The 13,612-nt window shown below is 47.5% G+C and overlaps 1 protein-coding gene across 1 annotated transcript in view; it reads right to left on the reverse strand.

Moving 5' to 3' along the window:
- Positions 1 to 8,173, reverse strand: part of LOC126100784 (glucose dehydrogenase [FAD, quinone]-like) — a 182,753-nt gene extending 174,580 nt beyond the window's left edge. Inside the window, exon 1 of the mRNA XM_049911405.1 lies at positions 7,964 to 8,173. Coding sequence (XP_049767362.1) covers positions 7,964 to 8,173 — 210 coding nt within the window. The remainder of the gene's footprint in view (positions 1 to 7,963) is intronic.
- Between the last annotated feature and the right edge of the window lie 5,439 nt (positions 8,174 to 13,612).

Genomic DNA, 13,612 nt, shown 5'->3' on the forward strand with positions numbered 1-13,612 from the left:
CAATCTCTTATCGTAGAAGGTGCGGTCGAGCGCTCACAGTTACTTCAATATAAGGCTATAAACAATCATCAGTCTTCCATCAACGCATGAAGAGCGATGTTCCACTCTGAAATCTCTAAACATATTTTCATTAGATGTGAAGTTCCCATTGCCAAACCGACCACAGTAGAGTGGAACTTTGAAGAAAAACAGTTTTGACTCTACATAGAAGAACAAACGGCTTGTTACCTGATACAGTTCAGAGTTGAAAACTTGGTCAGGGGCACATCACATGGTCGCGTTACGTTTACTACATCCAAGTACTTTCAGATGTACCTCAATTCTGACACTTGTTGCAATCTTTAGCCGCATAATTTAAGCGTAAAAAGCGTGTATAAGCAATATCAACGAGTTTTATTGGTTTGTAAAGGGCGACAAAGTGATCATTTTGCAAGATCTATTCCATTCCGCCGTGATTTAATCACGTCACTCAAACGTCATGTACGAAGAACATTGTGCAACACATTGGCGTGACCGCAAACAGAACAACAAGATCTAACTGATATTCACAAACATTGAATCCAAAACATACACTTTTACTGTGTCACTGTACGTACAGCTAAACACAATACAGCAGTTAGTTCGGACAACAAATCCACGCACCATAATACTGATTCTCTCGAGAAATTAATCTTCTCGCTCTGTGTTTTGAGAATAAATACAGAGTTCTCTCGAAACGCCAAGTAAGAATAATAGATAATCGATTACTGTCCAGCTTAGTTAACCACTAAGACTGAGTCCACCTAAGTTCTCCCTTAGAGGCCACCACATAATTTATTGTCTGTTAGCGGCAGAGTCCAACTAGGCAGTAATCGAGGGTGAGAGCGAAGGTCTCAAGCATACAGATGTGTTAGGTGCTGGCTATTGATGTGTACCTTGGATTGCTCTGCATCCGCAACTAATTGGTTGGCTAGGTAACGGGCAGCTTCTTAAATGTACACTGAGTGGAAGGGTACTCGTTCTGTCCGTTGTGCCGTGCGTTCATACATCGCGGTCGCCGCACGTAAGACGCGGCCACCGTCATCCGCAACACCGACTGTCAACGCTCCAGTGGCAGCAGCGTCGCATAATCCAAAGAGCTCACAGTGGGGGCGCCTAAAGAGATGCAGCTGTCATACCGTTGGAGTCGACGGAGCCAATCTGGATGCAGCCCTACGTCGTCGCGGTCCGGAACGGCAGCAGTCTGGTGGGCCTCCTGGAGTACAGAGTAGGTCTCCTCTCAATCGCAGACGCTGCTACTGTGATAGTGTTTGCTGGAGATGAACTTTGGATACGGATCTGGACACGAGTGATTCCGCCGAGTTGTATCACGTTCCTTTGAGAATAAATCTTCTAAGTTGTAATTAATTCCGACTTTCCATTGGTAGTTTGCACATGAGGCACAATACTCTCCTCCGGCAGGCACGTGACTGCAACAGAGAAAATATAACCCGCCGATGGTGATACAGGCACCACAACTGGCTACGCGGCGCCACGAGTTTCTCACAGAGCCTTCCACAGGATCGCTGGTTAACATATACTAATTTACTTGTGGTGTCTCCGGCTGGTTAGTATTTACTGCTACCGTACGCTAGCAAGTGTCATTATTTTGAAGGTTGACGCCTGTTGGTGCGGCAACCCGTCAGTCTTAGATGTGTTGCCCTATAGCAGACGCCCTAAGATATTCAACACAGCAACTTGTGTTTTTTGGAAATATGGATCTGTAAACACTGCACGTGTGACTTTATACTGTTTAAAGCAAATATTTACCTTTTAGCCAGATATTACCTTCTTTATGACTAGCGAATCTCCTCATCAAAATTGTCTGTTACATGGTACTATTTCTTCAGCTGTTGCACAAATATTTGTTAAAATCCAGACGTCGATTGCGCATAAATACAGATGTTTGCAGATAAAAACCATTACGGTTAGAAGAACAGACACATCTCCACAATTTAAAGTCAGTGTCAATCAGTTTTAGGCGTTCTAGCTGATGTACTTATGTTGTCTGCCGTAATAACTGCACTGCTGGCCATTAAAATTGCTACATCACGAAGATGACATGCTACAGACGCGAAATTTAACCTTCAGGAAGAAGATGCTGTGATATGCAAATGATTAGCTTTTCAGAGCATTCACACAAGGTTGGCGCTGGTGGCGACACCTACAACGTGCTGACACGAGGAAAGTTACCAACCGATTTCTCATACACAAACAGCAGTTGACCGGCGTTGCGTGATGAAACGTTGTAGTGATGCCTCGTGTAAGGAGGAGAAATGCATACCATCACGTATCAGACTTTAACAAAGCTCGGATTGTAGCCTATCGCGATTGCGTTTTATCCTATTGCGACATTGCTGCTCGCGTTGGTCGAGATCCAATGACTGTTAGCAGAATATGGAGTCGGTGGGTTCAGGAGGGTAATACGGAACGCCGTGCTGGATCCCAACGGCCTCGTATCACTAGCAGTCGAGATGACAGGCATCTTATCCGCATGGGTGTAACGGATCGTGCAGCCACGTCTCGATCCCTGAGTCAACTGATGTGGATGTTTGCAAGGCAACAACCATCTGCACGAACAGTTGGACGACGTTTTCAGCAGCATGGACTATCAGCTCGGAGACCATGGCTGCGATTACCCTTGACGCTGAATCACAGACAGGAGCGCCTGCAATGGTGTACTCAACGACGGACCTGGGTGCACGAATGGCAAAATGTCATTTTTTCGGAAGAAACCCGGTTCTGTTTAGAGCATCATGATGGCCGCATTCGTGTTTGGCGACATCGCGGTGAACGCACATTGGAAGCGTGTATTCGTCATCGCCATACTGGCGTATCACCCGGTGTGATGGTATGAGGTGCCATTGGTCACACGTCTCGGTCACCTCTTCTTCGCATTGACGGCTCTTTGAACAGTGGACGTTACATTGCAGGTGTGTTACGAGCCGTGGCTCTACCCTTCATTCGATCCCTGAGAAACCCTACATTTCAGCAGGATAATGCACGACCGCATGTTGCAGGTCCTGTACGGGCCTTTCTGGATACAGAAAATGTTCGACTGCTGCCCTGGCCAACATATTCTCCAAATCTCTTACCAACTGAAAACGTCTGGTCAATGGTTGGCCGAGCAACTGGCTCGTCACAATACGCCAATCACTACTCTTGATGAACTGTGGTATCGTGTTGAAGCTGCATGGGCAGCTGTACCTGTACACGCCATCCAAGCTCTGTTTGGCTCAACGCCCAGGAGTATCAAGGCCGTTATTACGGCCAGAGGTGGTTGTTCTGGGTACTGATCTTTCAGGATCTATGCACCCAAATTGCGTGAAAATGTAATCACATGTCAGTTGTAGTGAAATATATTTGTCCAATGAATACCCGTTTGTCATCTGCATTTCTTCTTGGTGTAGCAATTTTAATGGCCAGTAGTGTACATACAGGACAGCACCCAGAAGGAAAGGAGGAAACGATACCGAATATCATGGATATGTGATGTTGTTTCAGTAATTACGAAAGTGATTACAAGATCAAGTTAAATTTACGAAGAACTTGGTAGTATGAGCCCACTTATTAGAATTGCTGCATCAACTCTGGCCTGGATGCCTGCACTTATTCAGTTGGGAATAGTGTCATAAAGCTGTTGTGTTATCTCCTGCGGCAAAATGGCTCACAACTGTTCAAAAAAATTGCTCTAAGCACTATGGGACTTAACAACGGACGTCATCAGTCCCCTAGACTTACAACTACTTAAACCTAACTAACGTAAGATCATCGCACACATCCATGCCCGAGGCAGGATTCGAATCTGCGACCGTAGCAGTAGCGCGGTTCCGAAGTGAAGCGCCTAGAACCGCTCGGCCACAGCGGCCGGCTCTCACAACTGTTGCACCTGGATACTGGCTCTGGGACAGCGTTGACGTCTGAGCTCGTCCCATAGCTGTACTATCGGGGACACATTTGAGGATCTTTCTGGTCACCGAAGTAACCCAGCATCAGCGAGTTTTGTTCTGTTAAGAAATGGCACCACTATACCGTCCCGGGAGAAGAGTCACCTGAGGACGCAGGTTGTCCGTGACGTGCCATTGTGCCATTACAGTTCCGTCAGTCACTACTAGCCATAACTTAAAGTCATACTCGATGTCACCCCACCCAATAAAGCCAGAAGTAACACTGCTGTGCCTCTACAAAGCATTGGCAATATGGACCTTTCCCCAATCCGTCACCATATTCTGTGAGAATAGTCATCCAGGTTAGCGCAGAACCACGATTCATCGCTGAACACTTTGAGATGCTATTCATCAACAGTCCATTCTTCAAAGTCATGGCACCTCTCCAAACGCAGCCGTTTGTGTTTTGGTATTAACGGCGGGCTGCCCACGGGACGGTAATTCCCTAATCCAGCTGCTGCTGGTCTGCAAGCAATGACGCGTGGTGCCGCACAGTGTTGGAGGCAATTACTTGTTGTCAGATGGCAGGCACAGGTGTGAATGATTTTCGATGTGCTGGGTGCACAGTACGTCGATCTAGCCTTATGGTGGGCAGACGTGGTCGACCGGAACGTTGACGAGTACCGCCATCCTCAAGTTCAAATGCTGTTCAGTAGTGAATTTAAAGTACTACGACCGCGAGTCGTGCGGTCGCAGCGCCGTTGCAGGATAGCCTTCCCTCTGGCAACACAAGTTGCAGGGAGCAGCATACACGCCAGGCGGAGCAATGCCACTAGCAGTTCGAGAGCCGTGCAGCATAGCTCGCCAGCATTACCGAGAGAGGTGGCGCAGTGTTCAGCATTCGGGAGAACGACGGTTCAAACCCGCATCTGGCCATCCTGATTTCGGTTTTCCGTGATTTCCCTAAATCACTTCAGGTAAATGCTAGGATGGTTCCTGTGAAAGGGCACGGCCAGTTTCCCTCCTCATCCTTCTCTAATCTGATGGAACCGATGACCTTGTTGTCTGGCCCCTTCCCGCCCCCCCTCCCCCCCCCCCCACACACACACACCAATCAAACAACCAACCAACCGTCGCCAGCATTACAGCTATAACACAAAACACACAGTGCGCGATTTATATCTCTGTTCAACCAGGATACATGCCCCGTTCCGTGACTTAAGGCGCGGTTACACTTCCATCGAGTTCAGCAACTCCAACGCAGTGTGCATGCCTTGGATGATACACCCGTTCGCCGATTCTAACGTCAGAGCAGTCCATCGACAACGCAAGAGATCGCCACGGAGCAGCATCTACAACGGGATGGGGTTAGTGTAATCACCGATTTGAACTTAGACTCTAAATGGAACACCGGCACAGCCTAGGGGTATTTTTTCAGTGATCACATGAAAGTCGATTAGTTGTGTTACTGAATTATTCAGTGTTGTGGACAAACACAGTTACAGTTATCCTAGTAATTGTAATATTTATGTGCATACGTGGCTGATACTGTTTGTTCGGAGTATCGCACCTGCTCATACAGACATATCAGGAGCACCCTGTAGACTGTTGTCAAAGCACAGAGGTCACAGTAGCCATTCCCGTTGGTGGCGAAATGAAGTTACAATAGCACGCAAATGACTTGAAATATATTATATTTAAAGTGCAATTTTGTAGATTAGTTGTCAGATTAGGTCGAGTAACGTCTGAGTAATGTAGAGGGCTTTTTAATGTGACATGTATGACGTTTTGTATACGGGACATTCAAAAATAAACGAGCCGGAGGCATAATTACATAAACCAGTACCTGTATGTTGTAGTATTGACCCTGGCTGTTGAGATACTTGCCCCACTGTGACCCAAGGTGGTGAACGGCTGTCTCATAAAATTCCCGGGGCTGCGATGTTAACGAGTTCCGCACGTACAGCTGGACATCGCCGACCACACGAGTGCAGGAAAGGTTATGCTGACGTTCTTCTTTGACCAAGATGGCCCCCTTCTGATTCACTTCCTGTAGCACGGGATAACAGTGAGTGCCCAGCGTTACTCGCAAACCTCGACTACCATTCGCCAAGGCAGTCTCATCCGTGGGGTCATTCTGCTCCACGACAATGGAAAGCTTCATACAGCCAACAAAGTCGCGGTATTACTGCAGAAATCCAAATGGGATGTTTTCAGTCACCCTCCATATAGTCCTGACCTCTCTCCCTGCGATTACGCAATTTTTGGTCCCCTTAAAAAGGCTCTGAGGAGCAAACTATTCACCTGAGACGACGACGTCCAGCTGTACGTGCGGAACTGGTTAACATCGCAGCCCCGGGAATTTTATGAAACAGCTGTTCACCACCTTGTGTCACAGTGGGGAAAGTGTCTCAACATCCAAGGTCAATACTTCTAAGATACAGGTACTATTTTCTGTAATTATACCTCCGTCTCGTTTCTTTTTAACGTCCCTTATACATGCAGTGAATAAACGTATTTTGGATTATACGCAGTATCAGGTCCGCATTAACCCTTATAACCGGAATCTTGCCGTATTATACGTCTGTCTCTGTGCAATTTGCTTCACTCACCCGTTTCTTGCTTGACAGTGTGAGGATATAAGATCACCTCTTTGAACTGGAAGCCTTGGCTTGGGCATGAGCTGGTGTCCCACAGCGGGTATGCCAAATGAAGTTTGTCTTATGTGAGTATGAGCTCATCTCTATTAATTGGAAGCCGTGGTTGTGGGCGTGAGGTGGCAGGTATCCCAGAAGGAACATGTATTATGTGACTATGAGCCCACTTCTATTAACTGGAAGCCGTGGTTGGGGTCTGAGGTAGTGTCTCACAGTGCATACCCCAGGTGAAACATGTCTTATGTGGGTACGAGCTCATCTCTATTAACTGAAAGCCGTGGTTGCGGTCATGAGGTGGCAGATACCCCAGATGGAACATCTATTATGTGGGTATGAGTTCACTTCTGTTCACTGGAAGCTGTGTTTGGGATCTGAGGTAGTGTGCCACAATGAGTACCCCAGGTGAAACATGTCTTATATAGGTACAGCCTCATCTCTATGAACTAGTAGCTGTGGTAGCGGGCGTGAAGTGGCAGATACCCCAGATGGAACATCTCTTATGTGGGTATAAGTTCACTTCTGTTCACTGGAAGCTGTGTTTGGGATGTGGGGTAGTGTCCCACAGTGGGTACCCCACTTGAAACTTGTCTTATGTGGGTATGAGCTCATCTCTATTAACTGGAAGCCGTGGTTGCGGGCGTGAGGTGGCAGATGCCCCAGATGGAACATCTCTTATGTGGGTATGAGTTCGCTTCTGTTCACTGGAAGCTGTGTTTTGGATCTGGGGTATTGCCCCACAGTGGGTACCCCACGTGAAACGTGTCTTATGTGGATTTGACCTCACCTCTATGAACTGGACGCCGTGGCTGGGGTCTGAGGTAGTGTCTCACAGTGTATACCCCAGGTGAAACATGTCTTATGTAGGTACGAGCTCATCTCTATGAACTGGAAGACGTGGTACCGGGAGTGAAGTGGCAGATACCCCAGACGGAACATCTCTTACGTGGGTATAAGTTCACTTCTGTTCACTGGAAGCTGTGTTTGGGATGTGGGGTAGTGTCCCATAGTGGGTACCCCGCTTGAAACTTGTCTTATGTGGGTATGAGCTCATCTCTATTAACTGGAAGCCGTGGTTGCGGGCGTGAGGTGGCAGGTATCCCAGAAGGAACATGTCTTATGTGGCTATGAGCCCACTTCTATTAACTGGAAGCCGTGGTTGGGGTCTGAGGTAGTGTCTCACAGTGCATACCCCAGGTGAAACATGTCTTATGTAGGTACGAGCTCATATCTATGAACTGGAACCCGTGGTAGCGGGCGTGATGTGGCAGACACCCCAGATCGAACATCTCTTACCTGGGTATGAGTTCACTTCTGTTCACTGGAAGCTATGTTTTGGATGTAGAGTAGTGTCCCACAGTGGGTACTCCAGGTGAAACATGTCTTATGTGGGTATGATCTCACCTCTATGAACTGGAAGCCATGGTTGGGGTCTGAGGTGGTGTCCCTCAGCGGGTACCCCAGGTAGGCGGCCGCCTCCAGGAACGCCCTGGAGAGCGGCGTGTGGTAGGGCGCCTCCCCCACCGTCAGCGGGCCGCCCGTCGAGTGGTAGGGGCTGGCCGCCAGCACCGGGTTGCGCTGGTCCTCAGACTGCGACACACACAAAAAAAACATGGCTGATGCGAGTATAATTCACCTCTACTAAGTTCAGCTTCAGATATACTGCCACAAATACTTGAACAACACGAAACTACATCCAATGAAGATACAATTCTGTATAGATTGGCGTGTATATAAATAAATCCGGTTAACAATGATGTGTGATGCCTGGAACTGGAAGGAGAGTACATTAGTGATGTCACCATGTGGTCTAGCAGTGTGGAAAATGGGTGTCTTATGACTGGTGATGGACGTGGGTAGACTAGCAGTGGTACAAGCATATCGCTCTCTGGCCAAAAAAGGTTTTAAAACACATAAAATCGAAACAATATAATTAAGCGGCGAAACATTCACTTATTTATTAAATAAATGATTTTCATTTATTATTTCTTTCTTTTACTGGTGCGATGTCCCGCGCTGACACAGGGTCGGCATTGTTAGGAACGGATTTGGCAAGGTTAGTGGAAAGGGGTGTCCGGATGCCCTTTCTGCCGCCGCCCCGTACCCCCCGGGACGGAATCAGTGTACCCCTGCTGTCTGCGTCAAGTGTAATTCATGGAATTACACCTGCCAAAATATCGAGGGTGTGCAGATGTCTGCGAGTCGTGTAACTGTGGCGAAACGCGGGGACTGGCCCGGTATTTACCTAGCGGGATGTGAAAAACCGCCTAAAAACCGCATCCAGGCTGGTAATCCGCCGGGCGGATTCGATCCGGGACCGGTGCGCTTACCCGAGTCCAGGAAGTAGCGCATTAGCGCTCTCCGCTAACCTGGAGGGTCAAATGATTTTCATTTATGGCATTAAGTAAAATTAAATTGTATTCTTTCTTCGTTTTTAATTGAGAACAGAAACCAAAAGTAAACTCCAAAAAATTGTGCTTACACGTGATGATCTTAAAATGAACATTATTTATTCACCAAAATTCGATGGATCTGCAGTGGGATGAAAATTTAAAGGAACGGAACTTTTAGCTTTTTTGTAGAGTGTAGGTTTAACCCGCTGACTTACTAATATTTTCGCCCATAGTCGACCCTATATTTACTATTTAAATTTACTAAAATCAGCATATTTTGTGTTACATACTTTTCTCAACATAAGGTATCTCTTTATAGGAATTCCTTATAAATCTACCCTTACTGTTTATTGAAGTGATGAGGAGTAAAGATAATACTGCTTTTGAAATTTTTGTTAATGTGGTATTCCCGAACAACAGAGGCATGTGCAACGCCACTAGACATTTCTCATATTCATAGCGTGCATCAGTTTTCTTCTTCCCTGCATTGCACAATACACAATTTCTGGAGGGTGTTTTCTTGAGGGGACTGGTGGAGATAAACCTAACAAAACATGAAAACGAATGCTTATATCTCGCAAAATATCGAAAGAAGTAAACTGTAAGACACCTTTTCCTCCTAAAATAACGCGGCATAACCAGTCTGTATCGACGTTGCTGCACTTGCGGTTGCTCGATTACTGACACCGTCTTACAAGAAACGTCACTTATATAGCTGCCAGTCATCAGACCGCAACTTCCGGCAGCCAGTAGCGAGCCGAGTCCCTTATCAACTTCTCAAGGTCAAATAAGGAAAGGACAGGTGCTTTATTTCAGTTTCTGTAGTAATGTGTCACATCACCAACAACTTTAATCTTGGCACAGTTCAGTGCACCTTCAACCCATAAGGACACAGATTCCAATTAATTTACTTTACGACGATTCCTCGTCCTAAGAATCAATGGCATTGTACACATACACTCCTGGAAATGGAAAAAAGAACACATTGACACCGGTGTGTCAGACCCACCATACTTGCTCCGGACACTGCGAGAGGGCTGTACAAGCAATGATCACACGCACGGCACAGCGGACACACCAGGAACCGCGGTGTTGGCCGTCGAATGGCGCTAGCTGCGCAGCATTTGTGCACCGCCGCCGTCAGTGTCAGCCAGTTTGCCGTGGCATACGGAGCTCCATCGCAGTCTTTAACACTGGTAGCATGCCGCGACAGCGTGGACGTGAACCGTATGTGCAGTTGACGGACTTTGAGCGAGGGCGTATAGTGGGCATGCGGGAGGCCGGGTGGACGTACCGCCGAATTGCTCAACACGTGGGGCGTGAGGTCTCCACAGTACATCGATGTTGTCGCCAGTGGTCGGCGGAAGGTGCACGTGCCCGTCGACCTGGGACCGGACCGCAGCGACGCACGGATGCACGCCAAGACCGTAGGATCCTACGCAGTGCCGTAGGGGACCGCACCGCCACTTCCCAGCAAATTAGGGACACTGTTGCTCCTGGGGTATCGGCGATGACCATTCGCAACCGTCTCCATGAAGCTGGGCTACGGTCCCGCACACCGTTAGGCCGTCTTCCGCTCACGCCCCAACATCGTGCAGCCCGCCTCCAGTGGTGTCGCGACAGGCGTGAATGGAGGGACGAATGGAGACGTGTCGTCTTCAGCGATGAGAGTCGCTTCTTCCTTGGTGCCAATGATGGTCGTATGCGTGTTTGGCGCCGTGCAGGTGAGCGCCTCAATCAGGACTGCATACGACCGAGGCACACAGGGCCAACACCCGGCATCATGGTGTGGGGAGCGATCTCCTACACTGGCCGTACACCACTGGTGATCGTCGAGGGGACACTGAATAGTGCACGGTACATCCAAACCGTCATCGAACCCATCGTTCTACCATTCCTAGACCGGCAAGGGAACTTGCTGTTCCAACAGGACAATGCACGTCCGCATGTATCCCGTGCCACCCAACGTGCTCTAGAAGGTGTAAGTCAACTACCCTGGCCAGCAAGATCTCCGGATCTGTCCCCCATTGAGCATGTTTGGGACTGGATGAAGCGTCGTCTCACGCGGTCTGCACGTCCAGCACGAACGCTGGTCCCACTGAGGCGCCAGGTGGAAATGGCATGGCAAGCCGTTCCACAGGACTACATCCAGCATCTCTACGATCGTCTCCATGGGAGAATAGCAGCCTGCATTGCTGCGAAAGGTGGATATACACTGTACTAGTGCCGACATTGTGCATGCTCTGTTGCCTGTGTCTATGTGCCTGTGGTTCTGTCAGTGTGATCATGTGATGTATCTGACCCCAGGAATGTGTCAATAAAGTTTCCCCTTCCTGGGACAATGAATTCACGGTGTTCTTATTTCAATTTCCAGGAGTGTATAATAAGAAGTACCACGACCTCTGTTATACGCTTCACATATCTGGAATGTACGGTAAGCAATAACTTCTCGGCTGTTAAAAGTCTCCAGCCCCGAAACATTCTCCACTTTACCACCACGTACTAGAGCCTGTAAGGTGCCTCTTACGTGAGGAAGACATTTTTACCAGTTTTAATAAATTATTGTCTCTCATTAATGTATTCACGTTAGTTAGGAAGTGCTGTAGTCCGTAGCCAGCCATGAGTCAGAGAGCATTTCCCATGCTGGCTGGCTAGGTGACGAAGCGACCATGTCGCGCGTAGTAGGGTGGGACTCGGCGCTGGACCGTAGCAATAAGCGTCAGCCTGGGAAATATACATGACGGGAAGTACCGCCGTCTTGGCGGCAAAGCCATCGAGTTTGTTTATTTATATTTAATAATTAAAGTCATTTGTGACAACATGAATGCTAGGAGGAGCCTCTGGATGTTTAAAACTATTTATCATAATTTTGCCTCGTTAAAATTCACACCCGTTCATTAACAAATGCATATCTATCGGAAATCCACGAACTGTGACGAAACTAGTAAGAGATACGGACTGCGCGCCAAAGTCGGCAGTCGGCGTTAAGAGCTCTTCCTGTCTTGTTCGGTCGTAGCCACGCTCTCGGTTACGAGTAGTTTGTGACATGAGTGTTTCATTATTGATCTAATAGGAATAAAAGTGATATTACCGCATTCTGAATGTTAATTTCGAGTAAATAGATACCCCAAAGTTGATCGACAGCAATTTGAGATCATTAGCTTCCACCGACAGAGACATCCAATGCGCCATTGAAGAATCTGCACGGGACGACATTTACGAGAGCTGCACCGCGCACAGGTAGGAGGAAATCCGACGACACGACCCACCGAGGCGGATCAAGGGAGGTCCGACTTACACTCGCAGATTCCGGGTGGAAATGCTGACCAGTCATACTGTACGTGACATATACCACCCTCTACGGACTCGCGGCTAAGCTGAGTAATAACAATATCAGTCTAGAAGCGAGGGGATCTTGCAAGCCACAGTATTCCAACCATTTCCATGTGCACTAGCAGGGCTGGAGACTTTTAACAGCCGAGAAGTTATTGCTTATCGTACATTTCAGATGTGTGAAGTGTATAACAGAGATCGTGGTACTTCTTATTATGTGTCTATAATGCCATTGGATCTTAGGACGAGGAATCGTCGTAAAATAAATTAATCAGAGTCTGTGTCCTTATGGGTTAAAGGTGCACTGAACTGTGCCAAGATTAAAGTTGTTGGTGATGTGACACATTACTACAGAAACTGAAATAAAGCACCTGTCCTTTCCTTAATTGATCTTGAGAAAATAAAAAATAATAATAAATATTACCCGACAGCAAAAAAGAAACGTATTGGGTCATGGTAAATGACCCATCCCAAGTCATCCAGATCCTGATTCGACAACAGACACTGACGCCTCAGAGGGGGGAACCATGCCAATAGGGGGACCTGTGCTCCCATCTTTGATTATATTTATATAAAAATTCATTTGTTGCCAGTTGCTAGTGTACTATGTGCGGCGATCTCCTAAAATAAAGAGGCATAACTAGTCTGATACACCACTAAACAGATCCGTTTCTCAGCATTCCTAAGAGATTTGACACGTCATACCATCTACTGTCTGAGAAAAAGAAACAGTAAGAAGAAGCCATAGCTGTCGCGGCCGTCTCACGGCCGCCAATGTGATAACCGACTTTTACCTACGGCCGGCTGTGAGCCAGCTATATAAGCCAGCGGGTTAAGCAGAGCGATCCTACGAGTTGTGACAGTGGAGAGGAAGGATTGGTGTTGGCATAGACAGTGGGGTACTTAAAGGGAGTGGCAAACTGGGGTCTGTAAGGCCATAAAATCAAGAGGAAGGGATAGAGAATAATGGGGAGAGAAGGGTGAAAGGAGGAACGCTGATGTGGCGCGAGACGGGGAGCGTAGAGAATTCATATGATATGTAGAAATGGAGGCGGTTTTCATTGGGAGAGGAGTCGATTGATCAGTCGGACAGGATGTGGAATGTGTGTATGTGTGCGTGGGAGAGGGTGGGGGGGGGGGAGGGTTCTACACCTACATCTACAGGGTGACACACGGGAGACGGACGGTTTTAAATGAAATAATACTCAGCCAACTTTAAAAGAAATGCATGTTTACCTAAACAAAATCAAAGCTCATTATTTGCCATTTTAGTTAACAAAGTTATTTGTGAAAAATAATGTTGTCAAGGTGATGTCCATCATTTCGA

Source organism: Schistocerca cancellata, chromosome 9 (assembly GCF_023864275.1).
Source record: "Schistocerca cancellata isolate TAMUIC-IGC-003103 chromosome 9, iqSchCanc2.1, whole genome shotgun sequence".
In the NCBI taxonomy this organism is placed as follows: domain Eukaryota; kingdom Metazoa; phylum Arthropoda; class Insecta; order Orthoptera; family Acrididae; genus Schistocerca; species Schistocerca cancellata.